The sequence below is a fragment of the Hyperolius riggenbachi genome, chromosome 7 (genome assembly GCF_040937935.1).
Source record: "Hyperolius riggenbachi isolate aHypRig1 chromosome 7, aHypRig1.pri, whole genome shotgun sequence".
Lineage (NCBI taxonomy): Eukaryota > Metazoa > Chordata > Amphibia > Anura > Hyperoliidae > Hyperolius > Hyperolius riggenbachi.
The window spans coordinates 471,597-497,591 of NC_090652.1; the positions used below are offsets into that span (position 1 = coordinate 471,597).

Genomic DNA, 25,995 nt, shown 5'->3' on the forward strand with positions numbered 1-25,995 from the left:
ACCCTGTCACGGAACAGCCGTGAGAAACGCAGGTGAATCTAGAGAATTCCCAGTCGTTTTCCTGATCGCTCCCTGTCGGATCTGTGCAGTCGTGCAAGCGATCAGAAAACGACACTTTTGTGTTTTTAATCCAGAGACCTGTTCCCCTGTGAGCAAAGCATTCCCCTTAGGAATGTCGCACGTGGCCGGATTCCCTGCAGGGACCAGCTCCTTTGCCCCCACAGCCAGATGGCCCCATGAAAAGAGAAAGGAAACTGGCTCTCCAGGGGGCCATAGAAAGCCAGCCGAAGCGGCTCCGACCAGGCCCTATATGAATGCATGTGGGGTATATTTCTTGACGATTATATGGCAACCGTACATCGCACAGCTATAAAATTCATATAGTCTTATGCGGTAAAATCTGGCAATTGTACTGATATGAAATTCATCACGATAGCCCGTCCGGTTATTGAGGTATGACCCTTCTCAAGAACCGGGTCCGTTGCACTAGCCATGTCTGATGTCATATTAATCTGTATTTTCCGACAAGTATGAATCTGTTATCTGCCTGAATATGACGTGTATCGTTTGTGAGTTACGGCAGTTTGTAAGTTTAAAACCTAAAATCTCTCAGAGGAAATGAACTGCCATTGGTTGGTAATTCAGAGGGGGCCGGCATTGCCACACCCCCAAACCAGCTTCATCAAAAGCATATGCGAGGGGCTCTTCCCTCATTCCTCCATTTTCCACCTTGATGAACGCACGGCCACCGTGAGGAACAAGTGGTGGCCATTTTGCTTGGATTTTAAATTGAGCTGAAACAAAGAACTTTGGGGATCCAGAGAGAACAGAAAGACCCCCTGTAGATGGAAGGAAACCCCTCAGTCAGAGAAAACCCAGGAGGTCCCTGAAGAGTCTCTGCTGGCCCCTCAGTGTGGTGATTCCATGCTAATGACTCATGTGCTCCTAGCAGCCAATCATATTCCCCCAATGTGTGCTGACAAGATGGCCGACGTGAGACAGATCCGACGCCCAGTTCTCCCCCATCCATGTTCCCGACACAGAATAATTCCACAGGTCTCACTCACCAGGTCCACCAGCTGGGAGTAGCATATCTGCCCCTCCTCGTTGCCCTGGGAGAGGGCAAATAACATCTCCAGCTTGGCCGGGTCCAGGGGCAGCTCATGGTTGTTCACCAGGGTGGTGAAGGTTTCCGCACATACAAAACCTGTGTTGTCTGGGTCAAGCTGTAGAGAAAGAGAAAAGATTATCACTATTGTGCCAGCTTAGCTGCAGTCACACAAATATAACGATTACAGCTCCTTTCTGCCATTCAGTGCTGCGGAATACAGTCTGCATAGCTGTGGAAAGAGTGGGTCAGAAAGCTGCCTCCTCCTGTCTCTAGACTAAGCTGGCTTTACTTCCACTGACAGGAAGGCCCAATATACAACCATCGAAAAAGGGGCAAAAAAAGACATCAATGGCATGCTCAGTCCCCTGAGGCTTTGGAAACAGGCACACAGTTTACATGGCTAGCGTTTTGGTGCCAGCAGAAAGATACTAGAGCAGTCTTGCTTAATGAGGAACAGTAGTGAAATGAACATAGTGAATAAAATTGATTATTGTTTACAATATTCATTTACAGATAATTCAGTAAGTGTTTGCCCATTGTAAGATCTTTTCTCTTCCTGATTTACATTCTAAAATGTATCCCTGGTGGTGACCTCTTTAGTTCTGCCAGGTGATCTGTACGGAATGTTTGTTACTGAGAGTTCTATGCACAGAGGGAGATACTGCTTGCTTGGCAGCTGGAAAAGCCAGTATTTCCCGCAATGCAACGAGGCTCACAGACAGGAAACTGTCACAGGACCATGGCTATGACATCACACTGTGGGAGGAGTTTCACCACAATATCAGCCATACAGAGCCCTCTGATGATCTAATAGAGAAAAGGTAAAGATTTGTGGTGGGAAAGGGGGTGTCAGCTACTGACTGATCCCTGGCGTGTGTAAGAACATTGTTTGCTGATAAATCATCAGCATTTTTGTGTCTGCTTGGCGGAGGTAAGTCCCCCATTGCCTCCTGTACTTTTACACTTTCTAGATGGTTTTATTCTTTGGGCGCCGCTGTTTACACATTCCATGTACGAGTTCTCCCCGGGTGGAGGGATGTTACCCCCTTTCTTCTGATCTACGGAGAGGGACTTCTCACTCCTGAGTGGGGTCAGGTCTAATCTCCTCACCTGCATCTACCCAATCTTTGCCTATGGGGTAACCCTGCTTTATTATCAATATAACTGTATAACTCTTCTCATCAGTTCAATGATCAGCAGTACATACTACACTTATATGGGGCTCTGGATGTTTCCTAATCCACACAGATAGTTCTATAGGTCAGTGAGTTGGTAAAGCAGCCAGTACTGGAGGATTAGGAGATCTCGTCTCACCTGCTCTGAACATATTGTTTGTAGGACTTATCAAATGAAAAAGTACTAAAAAGTGGGTAAAAAAGTCATATCAAATGTTTATTGATTCTTGTCTTTCTAGTTGGGGGATTTAATGACAAAGTGTGGAAATATCTCCTGTGAGAAAACTCTGCAGGAAAGGATAGGGCCTATGAGTAGGACGATGAAGGCATACCTTTCAACTTTTTGAAATGAGAAAAAGGGACACTTAAGCCACGCCCCTGCCACACTCCTGGCCACGCCCTCACCACGCCTCTAGTCACGCATACCATAAAGATTTCATAGGAAACATATGTTGCTTTATAATTCAAACCGCACTGGTCCTTTCTATCCTGGTTCATTTTTCTTCATAGTAACATTTTAAAATTACCGTAGTATTATATCAATTTAAAGGTTGGGAATAAAGTTTAGAGTCAATCAAACACATTTTTAGTAGAGAAATATATATATTTACACAGAAAGAGGGACAAAGTCCTGAAATAGGGACAAATGAGGAGAAATGAGGGACAGGGCTCCCAAGAAGGGACAGTCCCTCCGAAAAAGGGACAGTTGGGAGCTATGTCTACATTGTGGCTGGAGTGGTGGACCTGGGGTGGGGGACAGTTGGCCATTCCTGGCCGAACTCTCCAGAGTGTGAGGGATCTGACAACTGGTGGTGGGAAGAGAAACAGAACTAGATTCAGCTGACTGGTCTAAGAAGAGCGTCTGGTAAACCTGAAACAGCGAAACACCATTTATTTATTTATGTATTTATAAAGCGCCAACATATTACGCAGCGCTGGACATTAGTTTAGGCTACAGACAATATTTAGGGGTGACAAACAGCAATATGACAATACAGGAATACAAGAAAACCAGATCACACACCATAGCATGAGTACCAGGTAATGCTTAGTCAGTCACTGGATGGAGCATGGAGATCACACAGCACAGTATGAGCACAAGGTAATGCTTAGTCACTGGAGGGGAGCATGGAGATCACACAGCACAGTATGAGTACAAGGTAATGCTTAGTCACTGGAGGGGAGCATGGAGATCACACAGCACAGTATGAGCACAAGGTAATGCTTAGTCACTGGAGGGGAGCATGGAGATCACACAGCACAGTATGAGTACAAGGTAATGCTTAGTCACTGGAGGGGAGCATGGAGATCACACAGCACAGTATGAGTACAAGGTAATGCTTAGTCACTGGAGGGGAGCATGGAGATCACACAGCACAGTATGAGTACAAGGTAATGCTTAGTCACTGGATGGAGCATGGAGATCACACAGCACAGTATGAGCACAAGGTAATGCTTAGTCACTGGAGGGGAGCATGGAGATCACACAGCACAGTATGAGTACAAGGTAATGCTTAGTCACTGGATGGAGCATGGAGATCACACAGCACAGTATGAGTACAAGGTAATGCTTAGTCACTGGAGGGGAGCATGGAGATCACACAGCACAGTATGAGTACAAGGTAATGCTTAGTCACTGGAGGGGAGCATGGAGATCACACAGCACAGTATGAGCACAAGGTAATGCTTAGTCACTGGAGGGGAGCATGGAGATCACACAGCACAGTATGAGTACAAGGTAATGCTTAGTCACTGGAAGGGAGCATGGAGATCACACAGCACAGTATGAGTACAAGGTAATGCTTAGTCACTGGAGGGGAGCATGGAGATCACACAGCACAGTATGAGTACAAGGTAATGCTTAGTCACTGGATGGAGCATGGAGATCACACAGCACAGTATGAGCACAAGGTAATGCTTAGTCACTGGAGGGGAGCATGGAGATCACACAGCACAGTATGAGTACAAGGTAATGCTTAGTCACTGGATGGAGCATGGAGATCACACAGCACAGTATGAGTACAAGGTAATGCTTAGTCACTGGATGGGGCATGGAGATCACACAGCACAGTATGAGTACAAGGTAATGCTTAGTCACTGGATGGAGCATGGAGATCACACAGCACAGTATGAGTACAAGGTAATGCTTAGTCACTGGAGGGGAGCATGGAGATCACACAGCACAGTATGAGTACAAGGTAATGCTTAGTCACTGGAGGGGAGCATGGAGATCACACAGCACAGTATGAGCACAAGGTAATGCTTAGTCACTGGAGGGGAGCATGGAGATCACACAGCACAGTATGAGTACAAGGTAATGCTTAGTCACTGGAGGGGAGCATGGAGATCACACAGCACAGTATGAGTACAAGGTAATGCTTAGTCACTGGATGGAGCATGGAGATCACACAGCACAGTATGAGCACAAGGTAATGCTTAGTCACTGGAGGGGAGCATGGAGATCACACAGCACAGTATGAGTACAAGGTAATGCTTAGTCACTGGATGGAGCATGGAGATCACACAGCACAGTATGAGTACAAGGTAATGCTTAGTCACTGGAGTGGAGCATGGAGATCACACAGCACAGTATGAGTACAAGGTAATGCTTAGTCACTGGATGGAGCATGGCGATCACACAGCACAGTATGAGCACAAGGTAATGCTTAGTCACTGGAGGGCAGCATGGAGATCACACAGCACAGTATGAGTACAAGGTAATGCTTAGTCACTGGATGGAGCATGGAGATCACACAGCACAGTATGAGTACAAGGTAATGCTTAGTCACTGGAGGGGAGCATGGAGATCACACAGCACAGTATGAGTACAAGGTAATGCTTAGTCACTGGATGGAGCATGGAGATCACACAGCACAGTATGAGTACAAGGTAATGCTTAGTCACTGGAGGGGAGCATGGAGATCACACAGCACAGTATGAGTACAAGGTAATGCTTAGTCACTGGATGGAGCATGGAGATCACACAGCACAGTATGAGTACAAGGTAATGCTTAGTCACTGGATGGGAGCATGGAGATCACACAGCACAGTATGAGTACATGGTAATGCTTAGTCACTGGAGGGGAGCATGGAGATCACACAGCACAGTATGAGTACAAGGTAATGCTTAGTCACTGGAGGTGAGCATGGAGATCACACAGCACAGTATGAGTACAAGGTAATGCTTAGTCACTGGATGGAGCATGGAGATCACACAGCACAGTATGAGCACAAGGTAATGCTTAGTCACTGGAGGTGAGCATGGAGATCACACAGCACAGTATGAGTACAAGGTAATGCTTAGTCACTGGATGGGAGTATGGAGATCACACAGCACAGTATGAGTACCAGATAATGCTTAGTCACTGGATGGGAGCATGGAGATCACACAGCATAGTATGAGTACAAGGTAATGCTTAGTCACTGGATGGAGCATGGAGATCACACAGCACAGTATGAGTACAAGGTAATGCTTAGTCACTGGATGGAGCATGGAGATCACACAGCACAGTATGAGTACAAGGTAATGCTTAGTCACTGGATGGAGCATGGCGATCACACAGCACAGTATGAGTACAAGGTAATGCTTAGTCACTGGAGGGGAGTATGGAGATCACACAGCACAGTATGAGTACAAGGTAATGCTTAGTCAGTCACTGGATGGCAGCATGGAGATTAGGCAAGTTAGGTTCACTCAGATGCATAGCATGGGTGCACAGTAATGGAGGTGCAAGATCAGGTAGGACACAAAAGGAGGAGGACCCTGCCCAAAGGCTTACAATCTAGAGGGAGAGGTAAGGACGCGAGAGGTAGGGGATCAGAGTTCAGCTGTGGGTTTAGAACACTTGTGAGGGGTGGTAGGCCAGAGTGAAAAGGTGAGTTTTGAGGGCCTTCTTGAAGATGTTGAAGGAGGGGGCTGCCCTAATGGGTGGAGGTAGGGAGTTCCATAGTGTTGGAGCAGCTCTTGAGAAGTCCTGGAGGCATGCATGGGACTGGGTGATGCGGGGGGCAGTCAGGCGAAGTTTATTGGAAGAGTGAGCGGCTAGGTGTGTACCACTCGGAAATGTAGGTTGGACAGGTTTTGTGGGCAGATTTGTAGGTCAGACACAGTATCTTGAATCTGATTCTGGACTGAATAGGAATCCAGTGGAGGGATTCTAGGAGGGGATCTGCCGTGGTGGAGCGATGGGAGGAGTGGATAATTCTGGCTGCCGCATTCATGATGGACTGCAGTGGGGCTGTTCGGGTCATAGGGAGACCAGACAGCAGGGCATTGCAGTAGTCAAGGCGGGAAATTATGAGGGCATGGATGAGGAGTTTGGTGGTGGCAGAGGTCAGGAAAGGTTGAATCTTACACATGTTACGAAGGTGGAAGTTGCAGGACTTTTGTGAGGATTTGGATGTGGGGAGTGAAGGAGAGTGCAGAGTCCAGGGTGACACCCAGACAGCGGGCTTGAGAGGTAGGGCGAATGGTAGAGTGGTTAACAGTGACATGCACATCTGGGAGGTTTATGGATGTCCGGGGTGGGAAGATCATAAATTCCATTTTGTCTAGATTTAGTTTCAGGAACCTAGCGGACATCCAGGAGGAGATGGCTGATAGGCAGGAGGAGACCTTGTCCATGGTAGTGGTGGATATGTCAGGAGTGTGGAGGTAGATCTGGGTGTCATCTGCATACAGATGATAGTTAAAACCCATGGAGGAGATAACCTTGCCAATGGAGGATATGTATAGGGAAAACAGTAGGGGGCCAAGGACCGAGCCTTGGGGGACTACCACCGAGAGGTGATTGGGGGTGGATGAGTAGTCATTGAAAGAGGTCGTGAAGGAGCGGTTGGAGAGGTAGGATGAAATCGAGGTCATCAATACATCCGAGTTTATCTGGTGGGGGATGGAGGGAACGCAGCAGAAATGAATGAGAGAACCATATGAGCTAACAGAGCCTCCGTCTCCCAATCATACATTCCCCCATTATCCGATGATAATCCATAAGAACAACACAATTCAGGCAACACATCCATAGTCCGTCCTATAGCCACACACTGCTGCATCTCATGGATCTACCACGTCACGGTCTACCATCATGGTCTACCACGTCACGGTCTACCATCATGGTCTACCACGTCACGGTCTACCATCATGGTCTACCACGTCACGGTCTACCATCATGGTCTACCACGTCACGGTCTACCATCATGGTCTACCACGTCACGGTCTACCATCATGGTCTACCACGTCATATTGACACATATCAAGGGAAGATGCTACAGAAATTCTACAGTCCCACCAATGAGGTCTTCATGATTACGCAAAACAAACAAACACAATGCCAACCCCCCCCCCCCCCCCCCCCAACAGAGTATATCAGGGTCCAGACTGGGGAGGACAGAACTTGCAGTTCCACATTTATACTTTTTCCGCCCCTAGGCCAAATTTCTTGCAGCTTCCCTTCCATGTGCAGCTCCTCCTATTCCTTGTGTAGCCCTGTCTTCCATGTGTATCATCCCATGTACAGCAGCCCCCTCCTATTCCCTGTGTGCAGCCTCCTCTGCCATGTGTAACATCCATGTACAGCAGCCCCCCTCCCATTCCATGTGCAGCCCCCTCTTCCATGTGTAACAGCCATGTACAGCAGCCCCTCCCATTCCATGTGCAGCCCCTCCTCCATGTGTATCATCCATGTACAGCAGCCCCCTCCTATTCCCTGTGTGCAGCCTCCTCTTCCATGTGTAACATCCATGTACAACAGCCCCTCCCATTCCATGTACAGCAGCCCCTCCCATTCCATGTACAGCAGCCCCTCCCATTCCATGTACAGCAGCCCCTCCCATTCCATGTGCAGCACCCCCTCCTATACCTTGTGCAGCACCCTCTTCCATGTCTAACATTCATGTACAGCAGCCCCTCCTATACCTTGTGCAGCCCCCACTACCATGTCTAATATCCCTGTACAGCAGCCCCTCCCATTCCATGTACAGCAGCCCCTCCTATTCCATGTACAGCAGCCCCTCCTATTGCTTGTGCAGCCCCCTCTTCCATGTCTACCATCCATGTACAGCAGCCTCCTCCAGTTATATACAGGTCCCTTGGGCAGCAGCTCCCTATCTCCATGTGTTGCTCCTTATTTACAAACTCTGTATTCCATTTGCAGCAATCCCTCTTCCATGTCCAGCCACCCCCAGGCCGCCTGCCACCCAAGGCCGGGCCTCAGTGGCCATCCCAGACTCTCCGCAGATGTTCCATTATCTGGTAACTCTCCGCAGATGTTCCATTTTCTGGTAACTCTCCGCAGATGTTCCATTATCTGGTAACTCTCCGCAGATGTTCCATTATCTGGTAACTCTCCGCAGATGTTCCATTATCTGGTAACTCTCCGCAGATGTTCCATTATCTGGTAACTCTCCGCAGATGTTCCATTATCTGGTAACTCTCCGCAGATGTTCCATTATCTGGTAATTCTCCGCAGATGTTCCATTATCTGGTAACTCTCTCCGCAGATGTTCCATTATCTGGTAACTCTCCGCAGATGTTCCATTATCTGGTAACTCTCCGCAGATGTTCCATTATCTGGTAACTCTCCACAGATGTTCCATTATCTGGTAACTCTCCGCAGATGTTCCATTATCTGGTAACTCTCCGCAGATGTTCCATTATCTGGTAACTCTCTCCGCAGATTTTCCATAATCTAGTAACTCTCCGCAGATGTTCCATTATCTGGTAACTCTCCGCAGATGTTCCATTATCTGGTAACTCTCAGCAGATGTTCCATAATCTGGTAACTCTCCGCAGATGTTGCATTATCTGGTAACTCTCCGCAGATGTTCCATTATCTGGTAACTCTCCGCAGATGTTCCATTATCTGATAACTCTCTCCGCAGATTTTCCATAATCTAGTAACTCTCCGCAGATGTTCCATTATCTGGTAACTCTCCGCAGATGTTTCATTATCTGGTAACTCTCCGCAGATGTTGCATTATCTGGTAACTCTCCGCAGATGTTCCATTATCTGGTAACTCTCCGCAGATGTTGCATTATCTGGTAACTCTCCGCAGATGTTCCATTATCTGGTAACTCTCCGCAGATGTTCCATTATCTGGTAACTTTCTCCGCAGATGTTCCATAATCTGATAACTCTCCGCACATGTTCCATTATCTGGTAACTCTCCGCAGATGTTCCATTATCTGGTAACTCTCCGCAGATGTTCCATTATCTGGTAACTCTCCGCAGATGTTCCATTATCTGGTAACTCTCCGCAGATTTTCCATAATCTAGTAACTCTCCGCAGATGTTCCATTATCTGGTAACTCTCCGCAGATGTTCCATTATCTGGTAACTCTCCACAGATGTTCCATTATTTGGTAACTCTCTGCAGATGTTCCATTATCTGGTAACTCTCCGCAGATGTTCCATTATCTGGTAACTCTCCGCAGATGTTCCATTATCTGGTAACTCTCCGCAGATGTTCCATTATCTGGTAACTTTCCGCAGATGTTCCATTATCTGGTAACTCTCCGCAGATGTTCCATTATCTGGTAACTCTCCGCAGATGTTCCATTATCTGGTAACTCTCCGCAGATGTTCCATTATCTGGTAACTCTCCGCAGATGTTCCATTATCTGGTAACTCTCCGCAGATGTTCCATTATCTGGTAACTCTCCGCAGATGTTCCATTATCTGGTAACTCTCCGCAGATGTTCCATTATCTGGTAACTTTCCGCAGATGTTCCATTATCTGGTAACTCTCCGCAGATGTTCCATTATCTGGTAACTCTCCGCAGATGTTCCATTATCTGGTAACTCTCCACAGATGTTCCATTATTTTCCAGGTCTGCATTTGTACAGCGCAGTGAGGTTATTCCAACACAGACAGTAAATATCTGTATTAATACAGTTTAATAAATCTCTGATATTAATATACAGACAAGCTTAGAAGACATAAGTTTCGCTTATCGCGCCGTTCCTCGAGACGGCCCCGCCCGACATTCCAACACTTCCAATCCACATCGGAGTTATTGCTTCAAAAACAGCGCCATAAAATTCTGCCAGGTTAGTGGTGAGTTATAGTCTTTAATTTATGGCGCAAATAGTGATACTTTTTAATGGGCCGGTCCTGGAGATTTATGCGGTGAAACGTTTGAAATCAAGGTCTCGTTTCCTGCTACGTTAATCCGCCACAAAAGGACACATATATCTTTATTTGAGTAGCGGAGGCCTTTGTGACTTGCCTGAAGTCTGTAGAGCTGTTCCCTTCTCTTTTCCATACAACATGGCTGAAGGCAAGAGCAGCCAATCACAAAGCAGCTTCAGGAGGAGCCTGATACATCTGCCAATAAAGAGGCCCTGTTACAAGAAGGAATTTATAGGAATCTAAAGCTTCACCGCTAAACCATACAGTTATAACACAAATGGAGGAAATTAGACCTAAACTGCCCCCTGATGGTCTCAGCAGCACCTCTGGATGCCAATCTTGCAAGACGTATATCGGCACAGATGGAAACGTGGCTGTTACAGAAACCCGGAAACAAGAATGCTATGGTGGCTGCCATCTGTATTCCTTTCTAGAAAATAGAAATAGTTACTTTCCTGCCTGTTGCAGGGTCAGGCCGCTGGGGCCACCTGATCCCTTTGTGCCATGATCACAGCATCAAAGTGATATCAGATTGTAAGCCTTCAAGTACACTGACCAGACATCCTGTTTTACCTGGGACACGTCCCAGGTTCAGGGTCCCCTGTCCCAGGCTGCAATGTGTCCCAGGTTATGTCCCATGTTTGGCCGCTGGGTGTCCCAGGCGTGAGACTCTATGGCCGCATAAGGAAATGTTTGCCTCATTTACTGTTTGCGGAGTCGGCGTAATCCTTTTCTGCTGCATTTTATATGTCAGAGGTAGCGGTAGTTGCATTGCATTTGTCGGAGGGCACGGTTATTGCAATTCATGTGACAGAGGTAATCTAATCCCACCATAGTCATAGTCTAATGTCCTATGATATTATTATGTATTTATATAGCACTGACATCTCCTGCAGCATATTACAGAGTACATAGTCATGTCACTGACTGTCCTCCGAGGAGCTCACAATCTAATCCTGCCATAGTCATAGTCTAATGTCCTACCATATTATTATTATGTATTTATATAGCACTGACATCTTCTGCAGCACATTACAGAGTACATAGTCATGTCACTGACTGTCCTCAGAGGAGCTCACACTCTAATCCTACCATAGTCATAGCCTAATGTCCTACCATATTATTATTATGTATTTATATAGCACTGACATCTCCTGCAGCACATTACAGAGTACATAGTCATGTCACTGACTGTCCTCAGAGGAGCTCACACTCTAATCCTACCATAGTCATAGCCTAATGTCCTACCATATTATTATTATGTATTTATATAGCACTGACATCTTCTGCAGCACATTACAGAGTACATAGTCATGTCACTGACTGTCCTCAGAGGAGCTCACAATCTAATCCCAGCCATAGTCAAAGTCTAATGTCCTACTATAATATTATTATGTATTTATATAGCACTGACATCTCCTGCAGCACATTACAGAGTACATAGTCATGTCACTGACTGTCCTCAGAGGAGCTCACACTCTAATCCTACCATAGTCATAGCCTAATGTCCTACCATATTATTATTATTATGTATTTATATAGCACTGACATCTTCTGCAGCACATTACAGAGTACATAGTCATGTCACTGACTGGCCTCAGGGGAGCTCACACTCTAATCCTACCATAGTCATAGTGTAATGTCCTACCATATTATTATTATGTATTTATATAGCACTGACATCTTCTGCAGCACATTACAGAGTACATAGTCATGTCACTGACTGTCCTCAGAGGAGCTCACAATCTAATCCCAGCCATAGTCAAAGTCTAATGTCCTACCATATTATTATTATGTATTTATATAGCACTGACATCTCCTGCAGCACATTACAGAGTACATAGTCATGTCACTGACTGTCCTCAGAGGAGCTCACACTCTAATCCTACCATAGTCATAGCCTAATGTCCTACCATATTATTATTATTATGTATTTATATAGCACTGACATCTTCTGCAGCACATTACAGAGTACATAGTCATGTCACTGACTGGCCTCAGGGGAGCTCACACTCTAATCCTACCATAGTCATAGTGTAATGTCCTACCATATTATTATTATGTATTTATATAGCACTGACATCTTCTGCAGCACATTACAGAGTACATAGTCATGTCACTGACTGTCCTCAGAGGAGCTCACAATCTAATCCCAGCCATAGTCAAAGTCTAATGTCCTGCCATATCATTATTATGTATTTATGTAGCACTTGCATCTTCTACAGCACTTAAGAGAGTACATAGTTATGTCACTGACTGTCCTCAGAGGAGCTCACACTCTAATCCTACCATAGTCATAGTCTAATGTCCTTCCATATTATTATTATGTATTTATGTAGCACTTGCATCTTCTACAGCACTTAAGAGAGTACATAGTTATGTCATGGACTGACATCCATGATGTAAATCTCCCATTTCACCACATCATTGTGGGAACACTGCTTTCTTGTGTGTTCGGGGCACAATGCCTAATTACCGTTGGGGTTACATTGCCTATCTGTGTTTTGGAAGGAAACTCTGGCCGACTGCCTCAGAGTTACATTACAGTTCGCTCCGCTCACACCATGTCATGGACACGCCCATTTTTCACTGTGGTCATGGACATGCCCATTTGTTGGCGCAGCACGCTTCGAGTGCCGCACTAGCACCTCTCTCCCTCCCAGGTTGAGACAAGAAAAATCTAGTCACTGTACTTCAAGGACACGGCTCTCTCACCATTTGTGTCTTTTGCTGTACATTTTCATCATCATGTTAGATTTGTCACTGTAATTTCTATGCAGGCCCAGATTTACCATAAGGCAGGGTAGGCACATGCCTACAGGCGCCTGAAGATGGAAAGGTAACTCACTTCCCTCTCTGAGCGCCTCCCCCCATGCAGAGTCCTGAGCAGAGTGTAAATGAGAGGTTACTCCCCCAGCTCTCTGCCTTCCACTGACCAGATCTCCCTTCAGCCAGGGGCGCCTCTAGCTACTAAATACTTAAGAGAGGGTGGAGCCAGCAGAGTGATGTCACTGGGGGAGGAGTGAACAAGCAGTGTCCAGCGTGTCAGACTGCGAGCATACCTTGCTGGTTGAATGTTTTGGCTGACAGCGGTGATTAAGGCAGCAGATGGTTATAGAGCAGCCACTTGGGGACTGGGCCCACCTCTACCTCTTTGTAAGCCTATGAGGCGCAGGGGCGTCGCTAGCCCTGTTTTAGGGGGGCACGTGCCCCCAATCTTTCCTGGGGTGCCACGGATCTCCCGGCCGCCGCTGCCCCCTCTGTCAGCGGCTCCCTCCAGCCGCCGCCGCCGCGTCTCAGACCTCAGGATCAGGCGGCGAGCCGGCGACCAATCGTGCGGGCGCTAGGACCCAGCGCCCGCACTGATATGCGGAAGTGACATCACTTCCGCATATCGAGCGGGTGCGTCCAGCGCCCGCTCGTACATCTGGTCGGGTCGCCGCTGATCCTGAGGTCTGCTGAGAGGTAGGGGGGGGAGCGGCGGCGGCTAGAGAGGGGGCCTCCCTGTCACTCACTCACTCACTCACTCACTAAAGGGGCTCCCTGGCACGCACTCACTCCCTAAAGGGGCTCCCTGGCACTCACTCACTCCCTAAAGGGGCTCCCTGGCACTCACTCACTCCCTAAAGGGGCTCCCTGGCACTCACTCACTCCCTAAAGGGGCTCCCTGGCACTCACTCACTCCCTAAAGGGGCTCCCTGGCACTCACTCACTCCCTAAAGGGGCTCCCTGTCACTCACTCACTCACTCCCTAAAGGGGCTACCTGTCACTCACTCACTCCCTAAAGGGGCTACCTGTCACTCACTCACTCCCTAAAGGGGCTCCCTGTCACTCACTCACTCCCTAAAGGGGCTCCCTGGCACTCACTCACTCCCTAAAGGGGCTCCCTGGCACTCACTCACTCCCTAAAGGGGCTACCTGTCACTCACTCACTCCCTAAAGGGGCTCCCTGGCACTCACTCACTCCCTAAAGGGGCTCCCTGGCACTCACTCACTCCCTAAAGGGGCTCCCTGGCACTCACTCACTCCCTAAAGGGGCTCCCTGTCACTCACTCACTCCCTAAAGGGGCTCCCTGTCACTCACTCACTCCCTAAAGGGGCTCCCTGGCACTCACTCACTCCCTAAAGGGGCTCCCCTGGCACTCACTCACTCCCTAAAGGGGCTCCCCTGGCACTCACTCACTCCCTAAAGGGGCTCCCTGTCACTCACTCACTCCCTAAAGGGGCTCCCTGGCACTCACTCACTCCCTAAAGGGGCTCCCCTGGCACTCACTCACTCACTCCCTAAAGGGGCTCCCCTGGCACTCACTCACTCCCTAAAGGGGCTCCCCTGGCACTCACTCACTCCCTAAAGGGGCTCCCCTGGCACGCACCCACTCCCTAAAGGGGCTCCCTGTCACTCACTCACTCCCTAAAGGGGCTCCCCTGGCACTCACTCACTCCCTAAAGGGGCTCCCCTGGCACTCACTCACTCCCTAAAGGGGCTCCTCTGGCACTCACTCACTCCCTAAAGGGGCTCCCTGGCACGCACCCACTCCCTAAAGGGGCTCCCTGGCACGCACTCACTCCCTAAAGGGGCTCCCTGTCACTCACTCACTCCCTAAAGGGGCTCCCTGGCACTCACTCACTCCCTAAAGGGGCTCCCTGTCACTCACTCACTCCCTAAAGGGGCTCCCCTGGCACTCACTCACTCCCTAAAGGGGCTTCCTGGCACTCACTCACTCCCTAAAGGGGCTCCCTGGCACTCACTCACTCCCTAAAGGGGCTCCCTGTCACTCACTCACTCCCTAAAGGGGCTCCCTGTCACTCACTCACTCCCTAAAGGGGCTCCCCTGGCACTCACTCACTCCCTAAAGGGGCTCCCTGTCACTCACTCACTCCCTAAAGGGGCTCCCTGTCACTCACTCACTCCCTAAAGGGGCTCCCCTGGCACTCACTCACTCCCTAAAGGGGCTCCCTGTCACTCACTCACTCCCTAAAGGGGCTCCCCTGGCACTCACTCACTCTCTAAAGGGGCTCCCCTGGCACTCACTCACTCCCTAAAGGGGCTCCTCTGGCACTCACTCACTCCCTAAAGGGGCTCCCTGGCACTCACTCACTCCCTAAAGGGGCTCCCTGGCACTCACTCACTAAAGGGGCTCCCTGACACTCACTCACTCCCTAAAGGGGCTCCCTGGCACGCACCCACTCCCTAAAGGGGCTCCCCTGGCACTCACTCACTCCCTAAAGGGGCTCCCCTGGCACTCACTCACTCCCTAAAGGGGCTCCCCTGGCACGCACCCACTCCCTAAAGGGGCTCCCTGGCACGCACCCACTCCCTAAAGGGGCTCCCTGTCACTCACTCACTGCCTAAAGGGGCTCCCTGTCACTCACTCACTCCCTAAAGGGGCTCCCCTGGCACTCACTCACTCCCTAAAGGGGCTCCCCTGGCACGCACCCACTCCCTAAAGGGGCTCCCTGGCACGCACCCACTCCCTAAAGGGGCTCCCTGTCACTCACTCACTGCCTAAAGGGGCTCCCTGGCACTCACTCACTAAAGGGGCTCCCCTGGCACTCACTCACTCCCTAAAGGGGCTCCCCTGGCACTCACTCACTCCCTAAAGGGGCTCCCTGGCACGCACCCACTCCCTAAAGTGGCTCCCTGGCACTCACTAAAGGGGCTCCCTGGCACGCACTCACTCACTAAAGGGGCTCCCTGGCACGCACTCACTCACTAAAGGGGCTCCCTGGCACTCACTCACTCCCTAAAGGGGCTCCCCTGGCACTCACTCACTCCCTAAAGGGCCTCCCTGTCACTCACTCACTCCCTAAAGGGCCTCCCTGTCACTCACTAACTCCCTAAAGGGGCTCCCTGTCACTCACTCACTCCCTAAAGGGGCTCCCTGTCACTCACTCACTGCCTAAAGGGGCTCCCTGTCACTCACTCACTGCCTAAAGGGGCTCCCTGTCACTCACTCACTGCCTAAAGGGGCTCCCTGTCACTCACTCACTGCCTAAAGGGGCTTCCTGTCACTCACTCACTGCCTAAAGGGGCTTCCTGTCACTCACTCACTGCCTAAAGGGGCTCCCTGGCACTCACTCACTGCCTAAAGGGGCTTCCTGGCACTCACTCACTGCCTAAAGGGGCTTCCTGGCACTCACTCACTGCCTAAAGGGGCTTCCTGGCACTCACTCACTGCCTAAAGGGGCTTCCTGGCACTCACTCACTGCCTAAAGGGGCTTCCTGGCACTCACTCACTGCCTAAAGGGGCTCCCTGGCACTCACTCACTACCTAAAGGTGCTCCCTGTCACTCACTATCGGGGTCCCTGTCACTCACTACCTAACTGGAGGCGCCTGTCACTCACTAGCTAACCTGGGGGTCCCTGTCACTCACTACCTAACTTGGGGGGGCTACCATATTAAGGGGGCATTCTGCCTATTTATGTGAAATGCTGTCTATTTATGTGCCTCATGACTGCTGAATGTGTCTTGTTGGGAGCCTTATGATTTGTTGGGGGCCTCATGATTGCTGAATTTGTCTTGTTGGGGGCCTCATGATTTGTTGGGGGCCTCATGATTGCTGAATTTGTCTTGTTGGGGGCCTCATGATTGCTGAATTTGTCTTGTTGGGGGCCTCATGATTTGTTGGAGGCCTCATGATTGCTGAATTTGTCTTGTTGGGGGCCTCCTGATTTGTTGGGGGCCTCATGATTGCTGAATATGTCTTGTTGGGGGTCACATGATTGCTAACTGCGAGACTATGGGAAAAGCTGAATCCTTATCATATGAGACAATAGCATTAAACCTACTTTTTTAGCGTTTTAAAACAGAAAATAAAACTGGGAGGTTCTAAAAAATTGAATACATTTTTCAGGAGTAGGATGGATGAAATTGTTTATCTTCACAGTTTATTTTCAACTTGGATTTTCCATAATGTTCATGTATGAGTTAAAACGTTTGTACAGTATTTAGTTTAAATTGCTGTTGCCACTTTGCGATAGATACCGGTAAGTGACTTTTGGGTTGCAGTTTGGGCACTCGGCCTCCAAAAGGTTCGCCACCACTGTCCTAATCTGATGTCCCACCATTGCTAGGTTCATGTAAATTTGTCTCCACCCGTTACCACACCTATATTCTGGTCCATGGCCCACCCATTTTTTGGTGCGGCGCGATAAGCACGCCACACAACGTGATCGTCATATTTTTGGCACGCTAGCTGCAGTGTGCTGAATTCTGCTGCCTACAGTATGTACAGTATACGCTGTTCTCTAGTGCCTGCACTGTATGCTGATTTACCTCCAGTGTGTACAGTGTAAGGTGTTACTCTGTGCCTTTATTGATTGTAAACCAGCTGTATTGTATGCTGATCCCTGCTACTTTCAGTATGTACAGTATTAGCTGTAAAGCCTGGTACACACATACAATTTTGATTAGCCAATTTTAGCTCTGTTCATAAAATTCATTGTCTGTTGGCCCACTTACTGCACGGGGGTGGGAAATTGGGGGTCAGTGATTGACCAATCAAAATTGTATGTGCGTATACATCTTTGATCTATGCCTATACTGATTGTAAATGATCGAAATAAAGGACAGGGGGCTCCGTCCAATATTTCGATGGGCAGGCCCGTTATCCGTAGCTTACACCGCTGCTAAGTTCATGTACATTTGGCCCCACCCATGGCCACGCCCACTCACCGCATGGCCACGCCCATTTTTTGCCGCGGCGCGCGCATGTACCTCCCCTCCTGGTGCCCACAGGTGCCACTGATCTCCAGGGACCCTAGAAACGCCCCTGATGAGGCGCTTGCCAAACTTACTGTAAAGTTTTTATTGAAGACTTTTAAATTTTTATAATAAACAATCTGCACAATTGGAAGCAGTTTCCCCCGTTCCCTTCCTTCTTTTTGATTCACATGTGGTCTGGATGTACATGGTGGTGATCTGAACTGGGAAAAGGAGGAAATACGGAGGAAGAAAGCAGCTTGACAGAGAGGCGACCGGGGGACCATACACCCCCCGGAGGCGTGATTTGGTCGGTCAGACGGGGGGGGGGGGGGGGGGGAGGGGGCATACCCCCCGGAGGCGTGATTTGGTCGGTCAGACAGGGGGGGGGGGAGGGGGCATACCCCCCGGAGGCGTGATTTGGTCGGTCAGACAGGGGGGGGGGAGGGGGCATACCCCCCGGAGGCGTGATTTGGTCGGTCAGACCAGAGGATCTAGTGAGTCATACCCTGAAGGGGGGCCTGCATTGTATTGTGCATAGAAAGATTGAAGAGTCCGAGAGTGCAAACCTTGAATATGCATTGTTCATTACCAGCACAACCCTGGACTATGTTTGCTGAACTTGGACTCTTTCTTACAATTATATTGCATACAAGTTGCTGCATTGTCTTAACAGGTGTATAAGACACATTTTAAGTGACGACTTCGGGAAACACTTCTTTCTGTCCATTCACTTTGCATATGTGAATTATAGCGAGCGCTTTGTTTTATATTTTTTACAAATACTGGCTCCATAATACTAAGGGGCACCTGTGGCTACCTATGACAGGCAAGGGAAGTAAGGGAGGAGTGACAGCTTGGATAGCCAGCACATTTGTGGTGCAGTTCGGTGGGGGTTTGTAGGTTCATGGAGGGCGGAGTCTAAGGTGCCAGGGCATCTGTGCCTATAGGCTCCTGTGAGGTAAATCCGGGCCTGTATGCATGGAGGGCGGAGCCTAGGGTGCCAGGACATCTGTGCCTATAGGCTCCTGTGATGTAAATCCGGGCCTGCATGCATGGAGGGCGGAGTCTAGGGTGCCAGGACATCTGTGCCTATAGGCTCCTGTGATGTAAATCCGGGCCTGCATGCATGGAGGGCGGAGTCTAGGGTGCCAGGACATCTGTGCCTATAGGCTCCTGTGATGTAAATCCGGGCCTGCATGCATGGAGGGCGGAGTCTAGGGTGCCAGGACATCTGTGCCTATAGGCTCCTGTGATGTAAATCCGGGCCTGCATGCATGGAGGGCGGAGCCTAGGGTGCCAGGACATCTGTGCCTATAGGCTCCTGTGATGTAAATCCGGGCCTGCATGCATGGAGGGCGGAGCCTAGGGTGCCAGGACATCTGTGCCTATAGGCTCCTGTGATGTAAATCCGGGCCTGCATGCATGGAGGGCGGAGTCTAGGGTGTCAGGACATCTGTGCCTATAGGCTCCTGTGAGGTAGATCCGGGCCTGCATGCATGGAGGGCGGAGTCTAGGGCGTGAGGACATCTGTGCCTATAGGCTCCTGTGATGTAAATCCGGGCCTGCATGCATGGAGATCGGAGTCTAGGGTGCCAGGACATCTGTGCCTATAGGCTCCTGTGAGGTAAATCCTGGCCTGCATGCATGGAGGGAGGAGTCTAGGGTGCCAGTACATCTGTGCCTATAGGCTCCTGTGAGGTAAATCCGGGCCTGCATGCATGGAGGGCGGAGTCTAGGGTGCCAGGACATCTGTGCCTATAGGCTCCTGTGAGGTAAATCCGGGCCTGCATGCATGGAGGGCGGAGTCTAAGGTGCCAGGACATCTGTGCCTATAGGCTCCTGTGAGGTAAATCCGGGCCTGCATGCATGGAGGGCGGAGTCTAGGGTGCCAGGACACCTGTGCCTATAGGCTTCTGTGATGTAAATCCGGGCCTGCATGCATGGAGGGCGGAGTCTAGGGTGCCAGGACATCTGTGCCTATAGGCTCCTGTGAGGTAAATCCGGGCCTGCATGCATGGAGGGCGGAGTCTAAGGTGCCAGGACATCTGTGCCTATAGGCTCCTGTGAGGTAAATCCGGGCCTGCATGCATGGAGGGCGGAGTCTAGGGTGCCAGGACATCTGTGCCTATAGGCTCCTGTGAGGTAAATCCGGGCCTGCATGCATGGAGGGCGGAGTCTAGGGTGCCAGGACATCTGTGCCTATAGGCTCCTGTGAGGTAGATCCGGGCCTGCATGCATGGAGGGCGGAGTCTAGGGTGCCAGGACATCTGTGCCTATAGGCTCCTGTGAGGTAGATTCGGGCCTGTTTCTATGTATACCAATTCTGTATTATGTGTGTATCACTGTGTTCTTGTGTACCCCATCTTAGTATCTTACTCTGTACAGTGCCATGGAACATATTGTTGCTTTATAAATCAACAATAATAAATAATGTCATTGAGAGGTAATTATTACCAAAAATGGGATTAGGAGAGCAGGGGTTAATAGTGGCCCAGGGTTGGAACAGGTGCAGCCAGGAGGAGGTTAATGTAACTGCCGAGAATAATACTTGCAAAGCCACCACAGGAAGTCACACTGACTAAGACAATCTTTACTTTGTTAGGGGCGGGACAAATGCGTGGGAGAGCCTCAGGGGTGGGACTGAAATGCCTAGAAGATCCTCAGGGGTGGGACTGAAATAGCTGGAAGATCCTCAGGGGTGGGACTGAAATGCCTGAAAGATCCTCAGGGGCAGGAATGAATTGCCTGGAAGTTCCTCAGGGGCGGGGCAGATATGCCTGACAGATTCTCAGGGGTGGGACTGAAATGCCTGACAGATCCTCAGGGGTGGGACTGAAATGCCTGAAAGATCCTAGGGGCGGGACAGATATGCCTGACAGATCCTCAGGGGTGGGGAAAGATGTGCATGGCACTAAAGTAGTAGCATTAGAAGGCAAGCTCCTCAGGGAGCAGGACCAGGATGACGGCATTCTCTTCAGAGATGGGATAGTGTAAGAGGAGCTCTGTGGAAGGGGCTTGAACATTTCTCAGGTGCGTAGAAAGAGTCACTGTGTTTTAGGAAGTTGCTTTTGAGCAGGACCCGCCAGGAATATATTTGTAGTGTGAGTCTGGCTTCCAGCCCATTATATGTGATAATCTTCTGTGTGGTGTGTAATGTTTGACCTTACGGCAATGGCAACGCCTGTAATTACGCCCTCGCTTCTCTCCTGTCTTTTTTACTCTTTCATGAATTATCTGCGTCCGTTTTCATACAAAGTGTTTCCTCGCCCCTTTTCTACTGTTCTAATCACCGCTTGTTATTTCTGAAGCTCGGAGTTCAGCTGGCCACCCACCCACTCTTCTTTCCATCTTCAGATGCCACATAAAGGGGGGCACCGCCTCTGTACACTGGCAGACTATTCATCTGGCATGCGGCGTATTGTCACTTCACCGCCATTACTGCTGATGTCCTTCAACCCAGAACAGCATTCATCTGGTCTTTCCGTAATCATGGCAATGCGCGTTGTCTGTGAAGGGCTGGGATGGGAGGTACCATCATCAGCCAGAAGCCAACATCCAGGTCAGGGGACCCCAAACCTGCCCTCTCCAGCTTTCTTGTAGGTGTTTTTGCTGTCTGAATTTCCATGACTTCCTGTAGCAGCCAGAATCACATTTCTTACACATGGAGAGGGGCAGAAACGAGTATATCCTTCTTCTGTATCGCTGGGAAGTCTGACCCCCACATGGCTTTACTGCTGTCGTATCCGATTCCCCCGGCCATCGATGTTTATATTACATGAGTGTGGCTGAATAAAGACATTCGCCCATCGACAACACTAGCCTGCCCTCCACATATAGCAATCTTAGGTGCGCACAATCGTGACTGAACTATTACAGGCACTTGTAATTGACCCGAGGAATCAGACTGAGACCCGGGAAACGCGTAGTCTTATGTGCATCAACATTACCTTCTCCATTATCTATGGTTTGTTCTTCTGAGCAGGTAAAACGTTACACTTCTCATTACTACCAGCATATATCCTCCAGGGCGGCTCCACCAGTCTCTGTTTATCTAGTTTATACCCTTAGGGGCAGTGGCGTAGCTGGAGGCTATGGGGCCCCATAGCAAAGCTTTCATGGGGCCCTCAGATGAAGGCACTCTCGAGCAATGCCACCTGCCCCTACACTATGGATATAGGTTGATTGGGCAATTTACATTCTCGCAGAATCTACACTGCACATAGTCCACGGGCGCTGAGACAAAGTCAGAGGCTGGAGCAGCACAAGTAATTGGAGAATATAGCCCCACCTGGGCCCCCTGTGCTCCAGGGCCCTATAGCAGCTGCTCTGGCTATTGCCACGCCCCTACTTAGGGAGGTACAGGGACCATGGTTGTCCTCAGTACTAAGGACTTCAGGACTGCGACCTGCCAGCATCCACATCGGCAGAGCCGGGACACAGAGCGGGAAGGAGATTTATCCGCAGGCTCTGGCGGTGCAAGTTAGGGTTACATACGTCGTGTGCTTATTATGACCTCCTTGTCTGACAATGCTGCAGCATCGGCCTCCTGCTCTCTCATTCTACAGATACTTGGAGGTTACAGGCAACCATCAAAGATCAACAACTGTTCTACTTCCCACACATATCAGCTCATCCAGAGGAAGGTGAAATAACTCTACAAGGCATGGCCCGAAAAGGGAAAAATCCTTCTCAGCTACAGATGGCAATCAGATAAAATCCCTGGATCAACACCACTGGGCATTACCTGATAATTACAGCCATGGATGCCTTTCAATGCAAGGAAAGCAGCTAAGCAGTAGAATTTGCCATAATTACTCCTTGCGGGAATATAGTAAACATTTGAATCACTGTTACTGTAAAGAACCCCTTTCTAAACTGTGTTCCAAATTATTATGCAAATTGTATATAAGTGCCATAAAGATTAACTATTTTGTTTTTCAATTAAACTCATTGATGGTATTGTGTCTCAGGGGTCTTTTCATTGCTGAAATCAATCTCAGACACCTCTGATAATTAATTTGCCAGAGGAGCTCACAATCTAATCCTACCATAGTCATAGTCTAATGTCCTACCATATTATTATTATGCATTTATATAGCACTGACATCTTCTGCAGCACTTTACAGAGTACATAGTCATTTTACTGACTGTCCTCAGAGGAGCTCACACTCTAATCCTACCATAGTCATAGTCTAATGTCCTCCCATATTATTATTATGTATTTATATAGCACTGACATCTTCTGCAGCACATTACAGAGTACATAGTCATGTCACTGACTGTCCTCAGAGGAGCATACACTCTAATCCTACCATAGTCATAGTCTAATGTCCTACCATATTATTATTATGCATTTATATAGCACTGACATCTTCTGCAGCACTTTACAGAGTACATAGTCATGTCACTGACTGTCCTCAGAGGAGCTCACAATCTAATCCTACCATAGTCATAGTGTAATGTCCTACCATATTATTATTATGTATTTATATAGCACTGACATCTTCTGCAGCACATTACAGAGTACATAGTCATGTCACTGACTGTCCTCAGAGGAGCTCACACTCTAATCCTACCATAGTCATAGTGTAATGTCCTACCATATTATTATTATGTATTTATATAGCACTGACATCTCCTGCAGCACTTTACAGAGTGCATAGTCATGTCACTGACTGTCCTCAGAGGAGCTCACAATCTAATCCTACCATAGTCATAGTGTAATGTCCTACCATATTATTATTATGTATTTATATAGCACTGACATCTTCTGCAGCACATTACAGAGTACATAGTCATGTCACTGACTGTCCTCAGAGGAGCTCACACTCTAACCCTACCATAGTCCTAGTCTAATGTCCTACCATATTATTATTATGTATTAATATAGCACTGACATCTTCTGCAGCACATTACAGAGTACATAGTCATGTCACTGACTGTCCTCAGAGGAGCTCACACTCTAATCCTACCATAGTCATAGTCTAATGTCCTACCATATTATTATTATGTATTTATATAGCACTGACATCTTCCGCAGCACATTACAGAGTACATAGTCATGTTACTGACTGTCCTCAGAGGAGCTCACAATCTAATCGTACCATAGTCATAGTGTAATGTCCTACCATATTATGTATGTATATAGCACTGACATCTCCTGCAGCACATTACAGAGCACATAGTCATGTCACTGACTGTCCTCAGAGGAGCTCACACTCTAATCCTACCATACTCATAGTCTAATGTCCTACCATATTATTATTATTATGTATGTATATAGCACTGCCATCTTCTGCAGCACTGTACAGAGTACATAGTCATGTCACTGACTGTCCTCAGAGGAGCTCACACTCTAACCCTACCATAGTCATAGTCTAATGTCCTGCCATATTATTATTATGTATTTATATAGCACTGACATCTCCTGCAGCACATTACAGAGTACATAGTCATGTCACTGACTGTCCTCAGAGGAGCTCACACTCTAATCCTACCATAGTCATAGTCTAATGTCCTACCATATTATTATTATGTATTTATATAGCACTGACATCTTCCGCAGCACATTACAGAGTGCATAGTCATGTTACTGACTGTCCTCAGAGGAGCTCACAATCTAATCCTACCATAGTCATAGTGTAATGTCCTACCATATTATGTATGTATATAGCACTGACATCTCCTGCAGCACATTACAGAGCACATAGTCATGTCACTGACTGTCCTCAGAGGAGCTCACACTCTAATCCTACCATAGTCATAGTCTAATGTCCTACCATATTATTATTATGTATGTATATAGCACTGCCATCTTCTGCAGCACTGTACAGAGTACATAGTCATGTCACTGACTGTCCTCAGAGGAGCTCACACTCTAACCCTACCATAGTCATAGTCTAATGTCCTGCCATATTATTATTATGTATTTATATAGCACTGACATCTCCTGCAGCACATTACAGAGCACATAGTCATGTCACTGACTGTCCTCAGAGGAGCTCACACTCTAATCCTACCATAGTCATAGTCTAATGTCCTACCATATTATTATTATGTATTTATATAGCACTGCCATCTTCTGCAGCACATTACAGAGTACATAGTCCTGTCACTGACTGTCCTCAGAGGAGCTCACACTCTAATCCTACCATAGTCATAGTGTAATGTCCTACCATATTATTATTATGTATTTATATAGCACTGACATCTCCTGCAGCACATTACAGAGTACATAGTCATGTCACTGACTGTCCTCAGAGGAGCTCACACTCTAATCCTACCATAGTCATAGTCTAATGTCCTACCATATTATTATTATGTATTTATATAGCACTGACATCTCCTGCAGCACATTACAGAGTACATAGTCATGTCACTGACTGTCCTCAGAGGAGCTCACACTCTAATCCTACCATAGTCATAGTCTAATGTCCTACCATATTATTATTGTGTATTTATATAGCACTGACATCTTCTGCAGCATATTACAGAGTACATAGTCATGTCACTGACTGTCCTCAGAGGAGCTCACACTCTAATCCTACCATAGTCATTGTCTACTGTCCTACCATATTATTATTATGTATTTATATAGCACTGACATCTCCTGCAGCACATTACAGAGCACATAGTCATGTCACTGACTGTCCTCAGAGGAGCTCACACTTTAATCCTACCATAGTCATAGTCTAATGTCCTACCATATTATTATTATGTATTTATATAGCACTGACATCTTCTGCAGCACATTACAGAGTACATAGTAATGTCACTGACTGTCCTCAGAGGAGCTCACACTCTAATCCTACCATAGTCATAGTCTAATGTCCTACCATATTATTATTATGTATTTATATAGCACTGACATCT

General features: G+C 48.2%; 1 protein-coding gene across 1 annotated transcript in view; it reads right to left on the reverse strand.

Moving 5' to 3' along the window:
- The window catches only part of RHBDL1 (rhomboid like 1), a 217,438-nt gene that overhangs the window by 165,945 nt on the left and 25,498 nt on the right, over positions 1-25,995 (reverse strand). Inside the window, exon 2 of the mRNA XM_068243462.1 lies at positions 1,068-1,226. Within this exon, the coding sequence (XP_068099563.1) occupies positions 1,068-1,226 (159 nt within the window). The remainder of the gene's footprint in view (positions 1-1,067; positions 1,227-25,995) is intronic.